At 42.3% G+C, this 21834-nt stretch overlaps 1 protein-coding gene across 1 annotated transcript in view; it reads right to left on the reverse strand.

Moving 5' to 3' along the window:
- The window catches only part of LOC128703693 (otoferlin), a 181015-nt gene that overhangs the window by 1177 nt on the left and 158004 nt on the right, over positions 1-21834 (reverse strand). The window contains exons 27-29 of the mRNA XM_070087090.1: positions 18369-18567; positions 13524-13742; positions 725-825 (exon numbers count right to left, since the gene is read on the reverse strand). Coding sequence (XP_069943191.1) covers positions 725-825; positions 13524-13742; positions 18369-18567 — 519 coding nt within the window. The remainder of the gene's footprint in view (positions 1-724; positions 826-13523; positions 13743-18368; positions 18568-21834) is intronic.

The following is a 21834-nucleotide window of genomic DNA, read 5'->3' on the forward strand; positions in this document are numbered from 1 at the left end:
AGGAGTCTGTAGATACAAATAACGTAATCCATAGAAGCAAAAAGGGGAATGTATGAGAGTATAGTGGTACCAATACTCTTATACAGGTGTGAAGGATGGGCTATGAATGTTACAGCAAGGAGGAGGCTGGAGGCAGTGGAGATGTCGTATCTGAGGGCAATGTGTGGTGTAAATATTATGCAGAGAATTCAAAGGTTGTAAAACAGAAGGTGCGGGTTGTTTAAAGGGCTGAAGAGGGGTTATTGATGTTGTTCGGACATTTAGAAAGAATGGAACATATAGGATGATTTGGAGGGCAAATACATCTATAGTGGAGGGAAGGCGGGGTTGGGGTCGTCCTAGGAATGGTTGGAGTGAGGGGGTAAATAAGGTTTTGCATGTGAGGTGCTTGGACATCCAGTAGGCGTGTGATCATATTAAGTAGGACTGACTGGAGACAAGTGCTTTTTATGACTTGACGAGCTGCTGGAATGTGAGCAAGGTACCATTGATGGAGGGATTTGAGTCCTGGAGGTGGGACGCACATTCTGAAGGAGGAATGGGAATATTGCTGTTTGGAAGTCTGAAACGTAGATCAGCACGCCTTTGGCAAGACAGTGATGGAGTGAGTATTGATGAAAGTGTTTCTTCTTTTTCAAGTTTCACTACCTCGATGGAAGACGGCCAGTGTGTGGAAAAAAAAGTGAAGGCATATAGTGTATGAGTCAGCATCAGCACCACTCACCTGGGCTTCTCCAAGGGGTCAGGTTCGTTCCTCCCCAGCCCTGCTGGGTTCTTCTCCGCCTCGTCTTTGGTCAACAGGTGTATCTCTGCCTCCACCTTTCCCTGTGAGGGCGACACACACAAATATACACTCACTACACACTTATATGATGCACCTGTCATGGAGAAACGCTCAACTAGTTAAAGCGACAAACTATTTTGTTAATTAAGTTGTTGATGCTACGGTGACAGTCTACCCAGACGAGATCATCAATGATACTTCAGTCTAAACTGGAATTAAGTAAATTATTACGGCATATATGTAAGTAGAGATGTATAATTTTGATTGTATATACAATGAGAGATACAAACTTCAGGATGTGCAACTATATACACTGAGATATATATACCTTTCAGTGTATACGAGTCATTCCATAAGTCTTTCAATTTTTTTTTATTGAGAAGGATAATGCAAATACGGAAAATTCATAATATATGTTTATAAGCTCATAAAAATGGTGTCATTAGGTTGGCCACATGCGCAGGCCACCACAGAAAATAGATAAGCCAAAATGTACACACACATAGTACGTCATCCACATACGCTTAATGCCCAGGAATATTGACATAAACCAGTTCCTACTTGAATTAAATAATTATATCATCTAGCTCCATCTAAAAAGTTTACTTCTGAGTTTGAACAAAATAACTCCTTGCCATTTTTAGACGTTTTAATTGTTAAAAGGGACCAAGAATGTAAATTGGAAATATACAGAAAGCCAACAAATAGCTACTTTTAAGTACACTATTATTCTTCAGATGATGACAATGTTAAACGTTTTGTATTCTTCATGTTTTTGAGAGTTCTGTACATTTACAGCCCATATTTCATAGATGAGTAAATATTGAAGATTTATGAAATAGCATATGATCAAAAATATCTGAAAAAGTTTAACTGAAAAATCTATAAAAATGACAGAAATACAATTTACAATTCCAAAAAGATATAGGACAATATTCTCCAAAAATATGTTTGCTCTGATTTATCCTGAAAACTTTCTTGATATACCTTCTTTGTTTAAGAATTTCGAACTCCAAGTTGTATTTAAAAAAAAAAATTGATACAATAAATTTTTTTTTTGTTAAGAATTATCTCAAAAATTCTGACGGCTGTGTCTATAAGATTCCCTGTACAAAATATAATAAATTTTATTTGTGGAAAACTTAAAAAAAAAATTAACTAAGATTGCAACAATATAAATCGAAGTACATAATTTTCTATATATTCACATGAGAGATTTAAACTACGTCACTGATTTTCAAAAGGCTGAGAAAGTTGTATCAAGTAAATCCATAGTTGATCAAAACATTATATAATGAAGCTTCATAAGAAAATAGTATTGACTGCTGTATGAATATAAGTTCAGGATTGTACAAACTAGATTAATTTATAATGAAAAGAATTTGTGAAGATTTTGAGCTGTATTGACAAAATTCTTCTTTGCCTTACATGTGACATGAATAAAAACTGCACAACACTGGAAAAGGCTTTCCACGCTTAGAGAGTAGGGACATATGTGAGGTCACACTGAGGTCTTATTTCAGTTTTATGCCTTGTTTTTTACAGGGCTGTTTGTTATCCCACCTCAGCTCATTTAAAGCCTCAGCCTTATCTGAGGTATTCTACCACCCTCCAAGATGCAATCCACACTAGAGGGCTAACACCCAGGTATCTACTTGCTGCTAAGTGAGCAGCGACAACAGTTGTAAGGAAATACGCCCAGTGTTTCCACCCGTAATGGGACACGAACCACTGACACTCAGTGTATGACCTGATTGCGCTACCTACCGAGCTACGGGGTACTTCTGTTGTCTTATTGTTTATATTGTTCCTTGATAATATATCACGAGAATGCTAGTCCACTCGGCCACACAAATGTCGCCGAGTGGACTAGAGCGCTGCCTGGAAATCTTGACTGTCCCCAGTAGTAGTTTTGAATCTTGCTGACTGCGATCTTTCTTTGTATATACCCGCTTGTTTCAGCGTGGTACATTTATATATATATATATATATATATATATATATATATATATATATATATATATATATATATATATATATATATATATATATATATATATATATATATATATATATATCATAGAATTGATGAGGGGAAAAGGGTGAGTGGTGCACTTAGGAGTCTGTGGAGACAAAGAACTTTGTCCTTGGAGGCAAAGAGGGGAATGTATGAGAGTATAGTTTTACCAACGCTCTTATATGAGTGTGAAGCATGGGTGATGAATGTTGCAGCAAGGAGAAGGCTGGAGGCAGTGGAGATGTCATGTCTGAGGGCAATGTGTGGTGCGAATATAATGCAGAGAATTCGTAGTTTGGAAGTTAGGAGGAGGTGCGGGATTACCAAAACTGTTGTCCAGAGGGCTGAGGAAGGGTTGTTGAGGTGGTTCGGACATGTAGAGAGAATGGAGCGAAACAGAGTGACTTCAAGAGTGTAACAGTCTGTAGTGGAATTAAGGCGGGGTAGGGGTGGGCCTAGGAAAGGTTGGAGGGAGGGGGTAAAGGAGGTTTTGTGTGCGAGAGGCTTGGACTTCCAGCAGGCATGCGTGAGCGTGTTTGATAGGAGTGAATGGAGACAAATGGTTTTTAATACTTGACGTGCTGTTGGAGTGTGAGCAAAGTAACATTTATAAAGGGGTTCAGGGAAACCGGCAGGCCGGACTTGAGTCCTGGAGATGGGAAGTACAGTGTCTGCACTCTGAAGGAGGGGTGTTAATGCTGCAGTTTAAAAACTGTAGTGTAAAGCACCCTTCTGGCAAGACAGTGATGGAGTCAATGTTTCTTTCTCTGACAGAACTGTTTGGTACTATAATCTGGGCAGCATCCCACCCCGGTGGGTGATTATATGCACTAACGTGGTAAAAGATAGCATTCGACTCCTGCCCTGTCCTGACTTAGTATTTATGCTGGGCAATTCTGGTTTCCAGAAATTTACCTGTTTGACCGATGTATGAGAGATACTGAGTACATGGGACCTTGTAAACCCCACCAACTTTGTTGGAGGGTGTTTTTAATCAGCCTGTGTTTCACTGTCCCCGTGTTTTTGAAAGCCAGGTTTATATTGATCTTTTTTAATGTCTCACGCAGACAAGCCAGATTCTCATTGTATGGTAAAACTAGTACATTTTTCCTGGCCGTCACTTCTTTAGGTTCAGTCCTGTAGAAAGTCTTTCTTGCTGACATTAGTGCCTTCTCGACGAAATCCTTAGGATATCTTAGGTTTATGGCCATGTTGAATATCTTGCTGATTTCGTCCTCTAGGTACTCTGGACTGCAGATGCACAATGCTTTCAGAAACATTGTGAGGAACACACTCCTTTTTATCCTGGTTTCGTGGTTGGAATAGTAGTGAATGTACGACGCCACATTGGTGGACTTCCTATAAACTGTGAATTTGAATTTTCTATCGACCCGATGGATTAAAACATCTAGGAACGGCAAAGTGTTATTTATTTCATGTTCTGTGGTGAGCTTAATGGAAGGTACTAAGCCATTGAGTCTGGGAAGTAACTCATCAAAGTTGTGATCATTAGGCCACAGACAGAGAACATCACCTACAAATCTGAACCAACTAGCTTTATCTGGGAGAATTCTATATATAGGTTGCTGAGTAAGGGGCTAAGGGGATTTCCCATTGCCATGCCTTGTTTTTGAGCATAGAATTTCCCTTCAAAGAGTTCCACCCCCCGTGGCTTGTTCTATATATATATCTATCTATATATATATATATATATATATATATATATATATATATATATATATATATATATATATATATATATATATATATATATATATATATATATATATGGAAGTACCACCTGTATAGCTGGAATGGGGACCCTCATCCTCAGAGAAGACGATAAACGTACCTCAGGGAAAACTCAAGGTTCTCCCCGGAGCTGTTTGAATATTTTCTTCTACTACCCCCTATATATTTTTTTTCTATGTGAACATTTATTAATAAACAAAATACATTCACAGAAAAAAACATAAACATGAATACAATGGCACAATGTATCAAAGATCATGAATTTCCTCCAGCTCCTCCGAGGCTGGACGTGAGCCAAGTATGCAGCAAGCATTTCCCCTCTGGATGGCGACGCTGAGGCGCTGGAACATGAAAGTGGCTGCCCTTGGGTCCCTGGTGGTGTCGATGAGTCTGGAACCCAATTCTTTAAGGAAGCGTGTGGCATTTTTTCCCCATGGTCCCAAGGTCTCTGATCCCACTGGGACAAATTGATACTGTTGTCTTATGTCCCTGTACTTGCTGATCTTGTACTCCTCCCTGTGGTCAGCAGCTCCTCCCTGTCGCCCCACACTGTGATGGATATAGGTGTCAGCCAGTGTGGACACACAGGTATAGTCCCATGCTAAGACCTTGCCATTCTTCCAAGGATAGATGGTGATCCCGTCTGGGCGGTTTGCTGGGTTATGGGTATTGTTTGCTGCAAGTGATCGTAGCTCCCTCTCGGCAGGGCATCCAGCTGTAGCAAGGGTTCTCTTAATGATGTCGTTGACCTCATTGTGTCTTGCATGCCAGCCCTTGGTTTTTGAACAGTTAAGACCATGTAGACCGTATTGGTCTGCTTGCACTTCGCCGCAAATACACATATATTCTGTGTGAATTGGGGCAGCAAGGCGCAGAGCCACTGCAATACGGAGGGTCTTAGGATCGAGTCGCGTTCCCATTGCCGATATGGGAACTGTTTTGAGGAAGTCCCCGGAGTGAGGTGCACTCACAGCCTAGAGACGGGCCATCTCCCTATCTGATGTTGTAGCCCTGAGCATGTTGGCAAGCACCTTTTCAGCAATTGGGCCATCCCAGCTTGACTGTTTGTGAGCCAGTGCTGCACTAGGGTTTGGTGCTGGAGCAGCAAGAGTCTCCCATTCGGTGATGGCACTGGCATAGCTAGGGTCTTCTATTCCTCCTGAGTCACTGAGAGTGTCAGGAAGAATTTGTTTTATCAGCTCGTTTGATGCAATGGAAGAGGATAGGAAAGCTGGTAGAGCAATCTGGGAGGATCTGCGTACTCCTAGCACTCCAAGCCTGACCGGAAGTGAGGCTTGCAACCACTGTCCATCGTCAAGGGAAAGATTCAATACACTCTCTAGCATGGCCTTCATGAGAGAGTCATATTCCTTGAGTTTTGGACTGCTGAAGGCTGGGGAGCATCTCAGAAAATAGGTAAGTTTTGGGATTGACAGGCACCTGGTGAGTAGGTAGAAGGCATCGTGTGTGTCAATGTCTTTCATCCTGCTTTCCATCGTCTGGAGGTCTGAGACTTTTTTTCCTAGGATCAGATCGATGGCATTGGACCCAAGAGGAGCACCGAGGAGAGTGCTATTGGCTGGATCAATGGCTCGTGCTCCTGGTAAAACGGCACTAATATTCTGGATCATCTGTTGATTGGTAGAAACTATTTCACATTTGGTGGGGTCTAAAGAAAGGCCCAGGCTTTCTCCCATGTCTTTAATTTCACTGATGTCCTCTAGGAGAGATTCTGTTGTGCCAGCTAGGGTACTGTCGCCCAGGAACCAGATATTGAGCTCGCTGGAGAGTGCCTCTGTTACTTCCTTGATGACCAAACAAAATAGAAAGGGGGCGAGAGGGTCCCCCTGTTGCACACCCTCACACGAGTCAGTTTCATGGTCCCCAAACAATAGTTTGGAAGTCACACTATAACACGATTCTATGAAGGGGTAAAGGGAAGGGAAGTTTCTATAAACTGCTTGGAGAGCAGCATCCCTTCTGACTGAGTTGAAAGCATTGGCAAAGTCCAATTTGACCAAGGCTTTTACATAGGACATGTTTTTGATATATACTCGTGCTGGGTGGGCAGCTGCTTCACAGCCCTGTTGAACGCCGAAACCGAGCTGAGTTGGTTTCAGCATTGCAGCAGCCTCTTGACTCACCCTTCTTACTGCAGCCTTGGCGACTAGGCGCCGAAGGGTGTTACCCACTGCAATGGGCCTGATTCCGCCATCCTTTTTCCGGAGGGCACACAATGAGGCACCAAAGAAAAAGGGTTTGGTGGCCTCTGGGACACTGTCAGCCAGGCACAGGTTGGAAAATTTGGTGAGTTCAGACAGCAGCCTCTCTGAAACCTCACCAAGTGCTGGATTGAGTATTTGTTTTAAGTGTTGAGGCCTTAAACCGGTGAAACCTCCTGCTGAACCCTGTGGAAATGACATAGCAGCTTTATACACATCAGCATCCTGTAAGGTTAGATGTTCTTCGCCTGCTGCAATGTCAGGGAGGTCAATGTTGGTACTGGGAGCCCTGGGTGGATGTTTGTCCTTCAGAGCTTGCGCCGTGCTGACGTCCTTGGGAGCGATGGTATCCTCACTGGTTATAAGTCTCAAAGCTCCAATAGTATTACCCTCTTCTATTTTTTTGCTAATTTGGGCTCTGATTTTTGAGGTGTCGGGTGTCCTGTTGTTGGCATTTGCCCGGCGGGTGTTTGTCGCCCTAGGGGGGAGACGGACGAGGTTGTCATCCCTTGGGAATGCATTTATTGCCCTAGTAACATGTGTTGCTAGTGACTTGTCCCTCCTTGGTGGGACAGCCAAACAGGCATTGCCAAAAAGCAGCAAGTTGTGCCAGGATCTTTTGTTTGAAGGAGCATCGTTGACTTTCTTCAGAAGGTCAGTGAATTTGCTAGCAGCTTATATATATATATATATATATATATATATATATATATATATATATATATATATATATATATATATATATATATATATATATATATATATATATATATATATATGTCTCGTGCCGAATAGGCAGAACTTGCTATCTTGGCTTAAATTGCAACGCTCATCTTGCCATATAGGACAAGTGAAAATTTGTGTATGCAATAATTTCTCCAAAATCATTCTGAACCTAACAAAAAAAATATATTTCACTGTGTTTGTTCAGTATTAAATTACTGTAAATAAATCTAAAATATATTTATTTGGGTTAGGTTAAAATAAATTGTTCTTGTTATAATAAGGTTAGGTAAGTTTTCTAAGTTCCTTTTTGTGCAAAATTATAAATTTTTACATCAACATTAATGAAAAAAATATATCTTTAAACGTATAAGAGAAAATTTTAGAAAGGACTTAATTTTAAATGAGTTCTTGCTAATTGACCAGTTTTACATATTCGGCACTACATATATATATATACATATATATATATATATATATATATATATATATATATATATATATATATATATATATATATATATATATATATATATATATATATACATATACATATATATATATATATATATATATATATATATATATATATATATATATATATATATATATATATATATATATATACACACACACACACATATATATATATATATATATATATATATATATATATATATATATATATATATATATATATATATATATATATATATATATATATATATATATATATATATATATATTTCAACAAGTCGGCCGTCTCCCACCGAGGCAGGGTGACCCAAAAAAGAAAGAAAATCCCCAAAAAGAAAATACTTTCATCATCATTCAACACTTTCACCTCACTCACACATTATCACTGTTTTTGCAGAGGTGCTCAGAATACAACAGTTTAGAAGCATATACGTATAAAGATACACAACATATCCCTCCAATCTGCCAATATCCCAAAACCTCTCCTTTAAAGTGCAGGCATTGTACTTCCCATTTCCAGGACTCAAGTCCGACTATATGAAAATAACCGGTTTCCCTGAATCCCTTCACTAAATATTACCCTGCTCACACTCCAACAGATCGTCAGGTCCCAAGTATCATTCGTCTCCATTCACTCTTATCTAACACGCAAGGCGTGTTAGATCCATTCTCTCTAAATGACCAAACCACACTCCACACTCCGAATTTTCTGCATAATATTTACACCACACATTGCCCTTAGATAAGACATCTCCACTGCCTCCAACCGTCTCCTCGCTGCTGCATTTACCACCCAAGCTTCACATCCATATAAGAGTGTTGGTATTATTATACTTTCATACATTCCCTTCTTTGCCTCCATAGATAACGTTTTTTGACTCCACATATACCTCAACGCACCACTCACCTTTTTTCCCTCATCAATTCTATGATTAACCTCATCCTTCATAAATCCATCCGCCGACACGTCAACTCTCAAGTATCTGAAAACATTCACTTCTTCCATACTCCTCCTCCCCAATTTGATATCCAATTTTTCTTTATCTAAATCATTTGATACCCTCATCACCTTATTCTTTTCTATGTTCACTTTCAACTTTCTACCTTTACACACACTCCCAAACTCATCCACTAACCTTTGCAATTTTTCTTTAGAATCTCCCATAAGAACAGTATCATCAGCAAAAAGCAACTGTGTCAATTCCCATTTTGTATTTGATTCCCCATAATTTAATCCCACCCCTCTCCCGAACACCCTAGCATTTACTTCTTTTACAACCCCATCTATAAATATATTAAACAACCATGGTGACATTACACATCCCTGTCTAAGACCTACTTTTACCGAGAAGTAGTCTCCCTCTCTTCTACACACCCTAACCTGAACCTTACTATCCTCATAAAAACTCTTTACAGCATTTAGTAACTTACCACCTATTCCATATACTTGAAACATCTGCCACATTGCTCCTCTATCCACTCTATCATATGCCTTTTCTAAATCCATAAATGCAATAAAAACTTCCCTACCTTTATCTAAATACTGTTCACATATATGCTTCAATGTAAACACTTGATCTACACATCCCCTACCCACTCTGAAGCCTTCTTGCTCATCCGCAATCTTATATTCTGTCTTACCTCTAATTCTTTCAATTATAACCCTACCGTATACTTTTCCTGGTATACTCAGTAAACTTATTCCTCTATAATTTTTACAATCTCTTTTGTCACCTTTCCCTTTATATAAAGGGACTATACATGCTCTCCGCCAATCCCTAGGTACCTTCCCCTCTTTCATACATTTATTAAACAAAAGTACCAACCACTCCAACACTATATCCCCCCCTGCTTTTAACATTTCTGTTATGATCCCATCAGTTCCAGCTGATTTACCCCCTTTCATTCTGCGTAATGCCTCACGTACCTCCACCACTCTTACATTCTGCTCTTCTTCACTCCTAAAAGATGGTATACCTCCCTGGCCAGTGCATGAAATTATATATATATATATATATATATATATATATATATATATATATATATATATATATATATATATATATATATATATATATATATATTTTTTTTTTATTATCACACTGGCCGATTCCCACCAAGGCAGGGTGGCCCGAAAAAGAAAAACTTTCACCATCATTCACTCCATCACTGTCTTGCCAGAAGGGTGCTTTACACTACAGTTTTTAAACTGCAACATTAACACCCCTCCTTCAGAGTGCAGGCACTGTACTTCCCATCTCCAGGACTCAAGTCCGGCCTGCCGGTTTCCCTGAATCCCTTCATAAATGTTACTTTGCTCACACTCCAACAGCACGTCAAGTATTAAAAACCATTTGTCTCCATTCACTCCTATCAAACACGCTCACGCATGCCAGCTGGAAGTCCAAGCCCCTCGCACCCAAAACCTCCTTTACCCCCTCCCTCCAACCTTTCCTAGGCCGACCCCTACCCCGCCTTCCTTCCACTACAGACTGATACACTCTTGAAGTCATTCTGTTTCGCTCCATTCTCTCTACATGTCCAAAACACCTCAACAACCCTTCCTCAGCCCTGTGGACAACAGTTTTGGTAATTCCGCACCTCCTCCTAACTTCCAAACTACGAATTCTCTGCATTATATTCACACCACACATTGCCCTCAGACATGACATCTCCACTGCCTCCAGCCTTCTCCTCGCTGCAACATTCATCACCCATGCTTCACACCCATATAAGAGCGTTGGTAAAACTATACTCTCATACATTCCCCTCTTTGCCTCCAAGGACAAAGTTCTTTGTCTCCACAGACTCCTAAGTGCACCACTCACTCTTTTTCCCTCATCAATTCTATGATTCACCTCATCTTTCATAGACCCATCTGCTGACACGTCCACTCCCAAATATCTAAATACATTCACCTCCTCCATACTCTCTCCCTCCAATCTGATATTCAATCTTTCATCACCTAATCTTTTTGTTATCCTCATAACCTTACTCTTTCCTGTATTCACCTTTAATTTTCTTCTTTTGCACACCCTACCAAATTCATCCACCAATCTCTGCAACTTCTCTTCAGAATCTCCCAAGAGCACAGTGTCATCAGCAAAGAGCAGCTGTGACAACTCCCACTTTGTTTGTGATTCTTTATCTTTTAACTCCACGCCTCTTGCCAAGACCCTCGCATTTACTTCTCTTACAACCCCATCTATAAATATATTAAACAACCACGGTGACATCACACATCCTTGTCTAAGGCCTACTTTTACTGGGAAAAAATTTCCCTCTTTCCTACATACTCTAACTTGAGCCTCACTATCCTCGTAAAAACTCTTCACTGCTTTCAGTAACCTACCTCCTACACCATACACTTGCAACATCTGCCACATTGCCCCCCTATCCACCCTGTCATACGCCTTTTCCAAATCCATAAATGCCACAAAGACCTCTTTAGCCTTATCTCTAAATACTGTTCACTTATATGTTTCACTGTAAACACCTGGTCCACACACCCCCTACCTTTCCTAAAGCCTCCTTGTTCATCTGCTATCCTATTTTCCGTCTTACTCTTAATTCTTTCAATTATAACTCTACCATACACTTTACCAGGTATACTCAACAGACTTATCCCCCTATAATTTTTGCACTCTCTTTTATCCCCTTTGCCTTTATACAAAGGAACTATGCATGCTCTCTGCCAATCCCTAGGTACCTTACCCTCTTCCATACATTTATTAAATAATTGCACCAACCACTCCAAAACTATATCCCCACCTGCTTTTAACATTTCTATCTTTATCCCATCAATCCCAGCTGCCTTACCCCCTTTCATTTTATCTACTGCCTCACGAACTTCCCCCACACTCACAACTGGCTCTTCCTCACTCCTACAAGATGTTATTCCTCCTTGCCCTATACACGAAATCACAGCTTCCCTATCTTCATCAACATTTAAGAATTCCTCAAAATATTCCCTCCATCTTCCCAATACCTCTAACTCTCCATTTAATAACTTTCCTCTCCTATTTTTAACTGACAAATCCATTTGTTCTCTAGGCTTTCTTAACTTGTTAATCTCACTCCAAAACTTTTTCTTATTTTCAACAAAATTTGTTGATAACATCTCACCCACTCTCTCATTTGCTCTCTTTTTACATTGCTTCACCACTCTCTTAACCTCTCTCTTTTTCTCCATATACTCTTCCCTCCTTGCATCACTTCTACTTAGTAAAAACTTCTCATATGCTAACTTTTTCTCCCTTACTACTCTCTTTACATCATCATTCCACCAATCGCTCCTCTTCCCTCCTGCACCCACTTTCCTGTAACCACAAACTTCTGCTGAACACTCTAACACTACATTTTTAAACCTACCCCATACCTCTTCGACCCCATTGCCTATGCTCTCATTAGCCCATCTATCCTCCAATAGCTGTTTATATCTTACCCTAACTGCCTCCTCTTTTAGTTTATAAACCTTCACCTCTCTCTTCCCTGATGCTTCTATTCTCCTTGTATCCCATCTACCTTTTACTCTCAGTGTAGCTACAACTAGAAAGTGATCTGATATATCTGTGGCCCCTCTATAAACATGTACATCCTGAAGTCTACTCAACAGTCTTTTATCTACCAATACATAATCCAACAAACTACTGTCATTTCGCCCTACATCATATCTTGTATACTTATTTATCCTCTTTTTCTTAAAATATGTATTACCTATAACTAAACCCCTTTCTATGCAAAGTTCAATCAAAGGGCTCCCATTATCATTTACACCTGGCACCCCAAACTTACCTACCACACCCTCTCTAAAAGATTCTCCTACTTTAGCATTCAGGTCCCCTACCACAATTACTCTCTCTCTCTCTCTCTCTCTCTCTCTCTCTCTATATATATATATATATATATATATATATATATATATATATATATATATATATATATATATATATATATATATATATATATATATATATATAAACAGGTGATTTCAGAATATGCAAAACAACCACTGTGAAAGAATAATGAAATTCCAAGTTCTTTCGTGACTACTCATATTATCAAGGAACAACATTATTGTTCCTTGATAATGTGAGTAGTCACGAAAGAGCTTGGAATTTTATTATTCTTTCACAGTGGTTGTTTTGCACAAACACACACACACACACACACACACACACACACACACACACACACACACACACACACACACACACACACACACACACACACATATATATATATATATATATATATATATATATATATATATATATATATATATATATATATATATATATATATATATATATATATATATATATATTTACGTATACATATGTATGTATGTATATGTATGTATACATGTATATATGTATGTATATACCTATCAAGTATTTGTTACCGTCTCGGCTGTGGTAACTTTAATATCAAAATCTTAGATTTAGCACAAATTGCACTTATGGAATATTAGCAGGTGTCACTGTCTGTGACTGAGCTGAAACATGCTCCCAGTTCCAGAGAAAGAGATAAAGAAATCTACCCTCACCGTCAGTTCCATTTCCTCGTTCTCTCTTTTGATGTAGAATGGCCACCAGCCCTTAACGCGTCGCTGCTTGAAGATGTTGACCATTGGCACTGTGCCATCCGTCTTGAGCATGTCTAACGTGCACATCTTGGAGTTCTTGGCACCTCGAGGGAAACGGTTCAGGTCTAGCGTGATGGCACCCAAGAAGTCGTCGGCTGAGAAGTGATCAGCGTCCCACACCTGTAGGTGATAAGAGTGATGGTCCGCGTTGAGGTCTCTCTCTTTCTCTCTCTCTCTTCCCCGGTGCTGCTTCACTCACGAACATACCTTCCGTAATGTTACATTTACTCTCAGGATCCCATAAACCCTCTGATAATTTCTACTTCCTCACTATACCCACTTCACTCAATTTTTCTGTCTGTCTCTACACCACGTTGCTTCACTTCCTTAAATTTTGTTATTAACCCCGTAGCCTTCATTCCTTTTTTCTTAATTATTTCCTCTACTGGTTATTCCTCTACACCTTTCCTCTCTCCTTAATCCTTCCTCCTCTCCTTCTCCTCCTTGTTCTCTCTAGTCTTCATAGCTAGCAACTTCGAGCACAGAACACTTGACACCTTGGTGACTTTATACAGTCACTTCTTAGACCGCATCTTGGATATGCCGTCTAATTTTGGTTTACAAACTACGCTAGGAAAGAGATGTTAGAGAAGGTTCAGCGAAAAGCAACTAAACCCGCACCATCACTGAGGAACAATCAGAGGTTTTTTGTCTCTCTTAGGAAATGGAACCTTTCAAATACTCAATGGATTTCACACACTGAAACTCAGCCGCTTAACTGCTGAGGGAAGTTGACCAAAGACAATCATTCTTGCTTATATTTCTGACCTATTTAAATTATCAAATAGATAAAAATCTAGTCTTTAGTCTATAGTGCGGATTGAGTAAGAAACGGCTATTTTAACCCCAAAACCAATCAATTATTATTGGAAGTGCTGAATGAGTTCAAAACTCGAAACAATGGAATGAAACTGCTAGGTAGAAGATGCAGAACGAAAGATTATTATTTTTTTTTATTTAGAATTATAGAGAAATGGAATAAAAAACTCGGTAATGTTGTAAGCGCGAAGACAAAACATTTATTCAAGAACCAGCTGGATAAGCTGGTATAAGATTTAACCAGCTACATGATGCTCTAGTGGGAGGAGTTGCCAGACCCTTCAGGACTTAATAAGTGAAACTGATCGACAAGATACTGGGTATGGTGAGGGTGAACAGTAGTGAGGTGTTGCTTTGGACACTCACCACCTGACAGGTGTTGCCTTGGACACTCACCACCTGACAGGTGTTGCCTTGGACACTCACCACCTGACAGGTGTTGCCTTGGACACTCACTACCTGACAGGTGTTGCCTTGGACACTCACTACCTGACAGGTGTTGCTTTGGAAACTCACCACCTGACAGGTGTTGCCTTGGACATTCACCACCTGACAGGTGTTGCCTTGGACATTCACCACCTGACAGGTGTTGCCTTGGACACTCACCACCTGACAGGTGTTGCCTTGGACACTCACTACTTGACAGGTGTTGCCTTGGACACTCACCACCTGTCAGGTGTTGCCTTGGACACTCACTACCTGACAGGTGTTGCCTTGGACACTCACCACCTGACAGGTGTTGCCTTGGACGCTCACCACCTGACAGGTGTTGCCTTGGACACTCACCACCTGACAGGTGTTGCCTTGGACATTCACCACCTGACAGGTGTTGCCTTGGACACTCACTACCTGACAGGTGTTACCTTGGACACTCACCACCTGTCAGATGTTGCCTTGGACACTCACTACCTGACAGGTGTTGCCTTGGACACTCACTACCTGACAGGTGTTGCCTTGGACACTCACCACCTGTCAGGTGTTGCCTTGGACACTCACTACCTGACAGGTGTTGCTTTGGAAACTCACCACCTGACAGGTGTTGCCTTGGACATTCACCACCTGACAGGTGTTGCCTTGGACACTCACCACCTGACAGGTGTTGCCTTGGACACTCACTACTTGACAGGTGTTGCCTTGGACACTCACCACCTGTCAGGTGTTGCCTTGGACACTCACTACCTGACAGGTGTTGCCTTGGACACTCACCACCTGACAGGTGTTGCCTTGGACGCTCACCACCTGACAGGTGTTGCCTTGGACACTCACCACCTGACAGGTGTTGCCTTGGACATTCACCACCTGACAGGTGTTGCCTTGGACACTCACTACCTGACAGGTGTTACCTTGGACACTCACCACCTGTCAGATGTTGCCTTGGACACTCACTACCTGACAGGTGTTGCCTTGGACACTCACTACCTGACAGGTGTTGCCTTGGACACTCACCACCTGTCAGGTGTTGCCTTGGACACTCACTACCTGACAGGTGTTGCCTTGGACACTCACCACCTGGCAGGTGTTGTCTGGGGCACTCATCACCTGACAGGTGTTGCCTGGGACACTCACCACCTGACAAGTGTTGCCTTGGACACTCACTGCCTGACAGGTGTTGCCTTGGACACTCACCACCTGACAGGTGTTGCCTTGGACATTCACCACCTGTCAGGTGTTGCCTTGGACACTCACTACCTGACAGGTGTTGCCTGGGACACTCACTACCTGACAGGTGTTGCCTGAGACACTCACCACCTGACAGGTGTTACCTGGGACACTCACCACCTGACAGGTGTTGCCTGGGACACTCACCACCTGACAGGTGTTGCCTGGGACACTCATCACCTGACAGGTGTTGCCTTGGACACTCACTACCTGACAGGTGTTGCCTTGGACACTCACCACCTGTCAGGTGTTGCCTTGGACACTCACTACCTGACAGGTGTTACCTTGGACACTCACCACCTGTCAGATGTTGCCTTGGACACTCACCACCTGACAGGTGTTGCCTTGGACACTCACCACCTGACAGGTGTTGCCTTGGACACTCACTACCTGACAGGTGTTGCTTTGGAAACTCACCACCTGACAGGTGTTGCCTTGGACATTCACCACCTGACAGGTGTTGCCTTGGACACTCACCACCTGACAGGTGTTGCCTTGGACACTCACTACTTGACAGGTGTTGCCTTAGACACTCACCACCTGTCAGGTGTTGCCTTGGACACTCACTACCTGACAGGTGTTGCCTTGGACACTCACCACCTGACAGGTGTTGCCTTGGACGCTCACCACCTGACAGGTGTTGCCTTGGACACTCACCACCTGACAGGTGTTGCCTTGGACATTCACCACCTGACAGGTGTTGCCTTGGACACTCACTACCTGACAGGTGTTACCTTGGACACTCACCACCTGTCAGATGTTGCCTTGGACACTCACTACCTGACAGGTGTTGCCTTGGACACTCACTACCTGACAGGTGTTGCATTGGACACTCACCACCTGTCAGGTGTTGCCTTGGACACTCACTACCTGACAGGTGTTGCCTTGGACACTCACCACCTGGCAGGTGTTGTCTGGGGCACTCATCACCTGACAGGTGTTGCCTGGGACACTCACCACCTGACAAGTGTTGCCTTGGACACTCACTGCCTGACAGGTGTTGCCTTGGACACTCACCACCTGACAGGTGTTGCCTTGGACATTCACCACCTGTCAGGTGTTGCCTTGGACACTCACTACCTGACAGGTGTTGCCTGGGACACTCACTACCTGACAGGTGTTGCCTGAGACACTCACCACCTGACAGGTGTTACCTGGGACACTCACCACCTGACAGGTGTTGCCTGGGACACTCACCACCTGACAGGTGTTGCCTGGGACACTCATCACCTGACAGGTGTTGCCTGGGACACTCACCACCTGACAGGTGTTGCCTGGGACACTCATCACCTGACAGGTGTTGCCTGGGACACTCACCACCTGACAGGTGTTGCCTGGGACACTCATCACCTGACAGGTGTTGCCTGGGACACTTATCACCTGACAGGTGTTGCCTGGGACACTCACCACCTGACAGGTGTTGCCTGGGACACTCACCACCTGACAGGTGTTGCCTGGGACACTCATCACCTGACAGGTGTTGCCTGGGACACTCACCACCTGACAGGTGTTGCCTGGGACACTCATCACCTGACAGGTGTTGCCTGGGACACTCACCACCTGACAGGTGTTGCCTGGGACACTCACCACCTGACTAGTGTTGCCTGGGACACTCACCACCTGACAGGTGTTGCCTGGGACACTCACCACCTGACAGGTGTTTCCTGGAACACTCACCACCTGACTCTGGCACTAACTATACCTTCACAAAACCCGCTCTAAAATCACATGGACCGTCAAATACATGTTCATACAGCGGCTGCGTCAGCTGACAGCGAGGGAAACAAATCCTTGCCTCATATTAACATATAATACACGATAGTCTATAATAATCTGTAATCTAGATAGAAGTAGACAGTTCTTTCTATTTGTATCCTTTTTCTCCCAGATTAATTCACTCTTCACTTCTCAACCCTCCATCTATCTTTTCTCTCTTCTCTGTCTTCCTTCTCTCTCCCCTTCCTCTTTCAATCCCATCTAATATTTTTTTCTCTTTCCACATCCCTCTCCCTTCCCCATTCTCCCCCCTTTCCCTTCCCTGTTCTCCCCTACTACATACCAGTCCTTTCTCACAAACTGGTCTAGCCTAGTTGGGACAGACCTGCTAGTGAGAAGGGACCAAGAAAAGAAAGACTTTCCCTCCCGTTCTCTCTCCTATCTCCCTTTCCATCTCCGTTCCACTCATTGCTTAAATACCCCTCCCTATCTCCTTACCTACTCTCTTTTCCCCTTCTCCCACCGCTTCCTACCCACCCTCCTCCTCCTCACCTGCAGCTCTAGCCTGGCTGGGATCTTGCACTCCGTCTCGTCCCAGGAGAAGAGAGATTCCTTGCGACTGATGACAATCTTCTCCTCAGCCACCAGGTACTCGAAGGGAAACACGAACCTCCAATTGAAGTTGCCCTCACCCGTCAGCGAGCGGTAGTGGATGTCTGTACACTGAGTGTCCTCTGGCCCCTTCAACCACCTGCACCAGAGACCTCAGTGAGAGGGTGGTTGTACAAGGCTAACGCGAGGTTTGAACAGTGTACAAAATGGTTGGAATTAAATTTTTTTTACCTAGATATAAGACTTAAAATAAAATTTATGTGTAAATTTCCATTTCATCTCTTTTTTTTCTTGGTTGAATATATAAAATCTGTAAGCCTTGCTCATCCTTTCCAAGCTCAGCTCTGAGATATACTATCATCGATCAGGATGTTGTCAACAATAGGCGACTAACAACCGGGTAACTATTTTCATGTTTGGTGAACAGTGCTTTGATAAATATCGGCTAGTCAGCGCACCTCACGTATTTCTTCGATAACTACTGGAAGGTTACCTGTGAAGTTTTCCTACTTCGTTAGAAAGTTTACACAGATTATGTTTCAACACACAGACTAGAGTTCGCGTGAAAGAGTGGAGTCCGGAGAGATTATGATGTTTATTTTTATGATCATGCTATCTTCGAAAGTCTTGCAGGGCCACGGGATATAATCGGTGTGGTCCGAGATAAAGGCATTTTTAATTCCAATGGTCAAGAGACCTTCACTAGTAGCAAGAGGTTTCAAGAGACGTATGTTCAAGATTACAGATAATGGCATGGAGTTAGAAATCTGTGATAAACTTAATATGACTTTGTAATGGAATATCAGGGGTCAAAATATCGTGTTACTACGCAGGAAAAACTGCCATTATCCATTTTTGCACATTTTATCAGCCCCATTCCGTGGTCTGGGTTTATTGTTTTCACATTCATTCATGAACGCAGAAATTCTTTAGAGCCAAGCATAAGCAGATTTTTTTTTAAGGATGATATATATATATAATTGTCAAGCACACTAGCAGCCACAAACAGATCATTTCTAGCCTGAGACTCGCCAAAGTAACACCATCAAGGTTAAAAACACTAAACTTGGGTAACATGAAATGTTCCAGTAATTTTAATTATCATTATTTTTCTGTACTCTGTTAGAAACACACCAGCTCTGACACCTTTAATGTGGGAAGCAATTCATTATGTTTACAGGGAATTAGTGTGACTAGCCATTTCCTGGAGTAGCAGGAATAAAAGAGTTCGTATGAATAACGTGAGTCTAGGCTATAAAAATGTTGGCATTGTGGGCAGAAGGTCACAGTTATTACAATAATGAGAAACCCACCTGTGCGTGTCACAAACACATGTTTCCTGTAGGTTATGGTAGCTACTAAAATTTCCTATATACCAGACAAGTCCAAGTTTAATTTTCAATGGTGGGTAACACTACCAGAAATTCAGGTGTGTGAGTGTAGGCTGTGAGGAAACAACCTTCAGTCTGACTGGATTTAGAAGCCACTGACTGCGTGGTGGTTAGTTTACACCATTACCAGCCTTGATTTTACGTGCCCACACTTGTTAGTATCCAGAGATAGGTATGTTTAAATAGCTTTATGCCTAATTCTAAGCTATTTCTCAGACTGCAATGCCTCTTGATGTTCTTGACTCTTAATTATGTAGACTCATAGAATAGTAATTTACATCACTCATATCTATCTTTAAGTCAACGTTAGAAACATTCTTTTAATATTTTCTTTTACTGACGTCAGGTTTTGGTGACAGTGTTTGTGTCCTTCCCGAGTATCTGTAAGTTCAAGTACTGTCTTCATTACGCTTAACTTAATTATTCCGCTGAGTCTCCACCATTTCAATTGGTTTTCAGGAATTTAGCTCTTGTTTAAACTTTTATCCTTTTGTTGATCCTCCAGGTATGAGGTTCTCTCCCAGATAAGACTGTTGATGCTCTAGGTGTGAGGATCTATCCCAGGTAATATTGTTGATCCTCCGGGTATGAGGATCTCTCCCAGGTAATATTGTTGATCCTCTAGGTGTGAGGATCTCTCCCGGGTAATATTGTTGATCCTCCAGGTATAAGATTCTCTCCCAGGTAAGACTGTTGATCCTCCATGTGTGAAAATCTCTCCCAGGTAATATTACTGATCCTCCAGGTGTAAGGTTCCCTCCCATGTAATATTGTTGATCCTCCAGATGTGAGGCTCTCTTCCAGGCAATACTGTTGATCCTCCAGGTGTGAGGATTGTCTCCCAGGTAATATAGTTGATCCTCCAGGTGTGAGGTTCTCTCGGAGCTAATACTGTTGATCCTCCAGGAGTGAAGGTTTCCCACCAGGTAATATTGTTGATCCTCCAGGTGTGAGGTTCTCTCCCAGGTAATATAATTGATCCTCCAGGTTTCAGGTTCTCTCCCAGGTAATATTGTTGATCATCCAGGTGTGAGGTTCTCTCCAAGGGAATATTGTTTAGCTTCCAGGTGTGAGGTTCTCTCTCGGGAAATACTGTTGATCCTCCAGGTGTGAGGATTGTCTCCCATGTAATATAGTTGATCCTCCAGGTGTCAGGTTCTCTCCTAGGTTATATTGTTGATCCTCCAGGTGTGAAGGTTCCCTCCCAGATAATAGTGTTGATCCTCCAGGTGTGAGGTTCTCTCCAAGGGAATATAGTTGATCATCCAGGTGTGAAGGTTCTCTCCCAGGTAACATTGTTGATCCTCCAGGTGTGAAGGTTCTCTCCCAGGTAATATGGTCGATTTTCCAGGTGTGAGGGTTCTCTCCCAGGTAATATTGTCGATCCTCCAGGTGTGAGGGTTCTCTCCCACTTAACACTGTCGATCCTCCAGGAGTGAGGGTTCTGTCCCACATAAAATTCTTGATCCTTCAGGTGTGAAGGTTCACTCCCAGGTAATACTGTCGATCCTCCAGGTGTGAGGGTTCTCTCCCAGGTAATATTGTCGATCCTCCAGTTGTGAGGGTTCTCTTCCACATAACATAGCTGATCCTCCAGTTGTGAGGATTCTCTTCCACATAACATAGCTGATTCTCCAGTTGTGAGGGTTTTCTAACATTGATCTTCCAGGTATGAGAATTCTCTCCGACATAACATAGCTGATCCTCCATTGATAAGGGTTCTCTACAACATAACGTAGCTGATCCTCCAGGGGTGAGGGCTCTCTCCCATATAACACAGCTGATCCTCCAGGGGTGAGGGTTCTCTCCCACGGAAGATAGCTGATCCTCCAGGGGTGAGGATTCTCTTCCACTTAACATAGCTGATCCTCCAGGGATGAGGGTTCTCTCTCACATAACATAGCTGATCCTCCGGGTGACGGTTCTCTCCCACATAACATAGCTGATCCTCCAGTTATGAGGGTTCTCTCCCACATAACATAACTGATCCTCTAGGTGTGAGGATTCTCTCCCAT

This window comes from Cherax quadricarinatus, chromosome 20 (assembly GCF_038502225.1).
Source record: "Cherax quadricarinatus isolate ZL_2023a chromosome 20, ASM3850222v1, whole genome shotgun sequence".
Classification (NCBI taxonomy): domain Eukaryota; kingdom Metazoa; phylum Arthropoda; class Malacostraca; order Decapoda; family Parastacidae; genus Cherax; species Cherax quadricarinatus.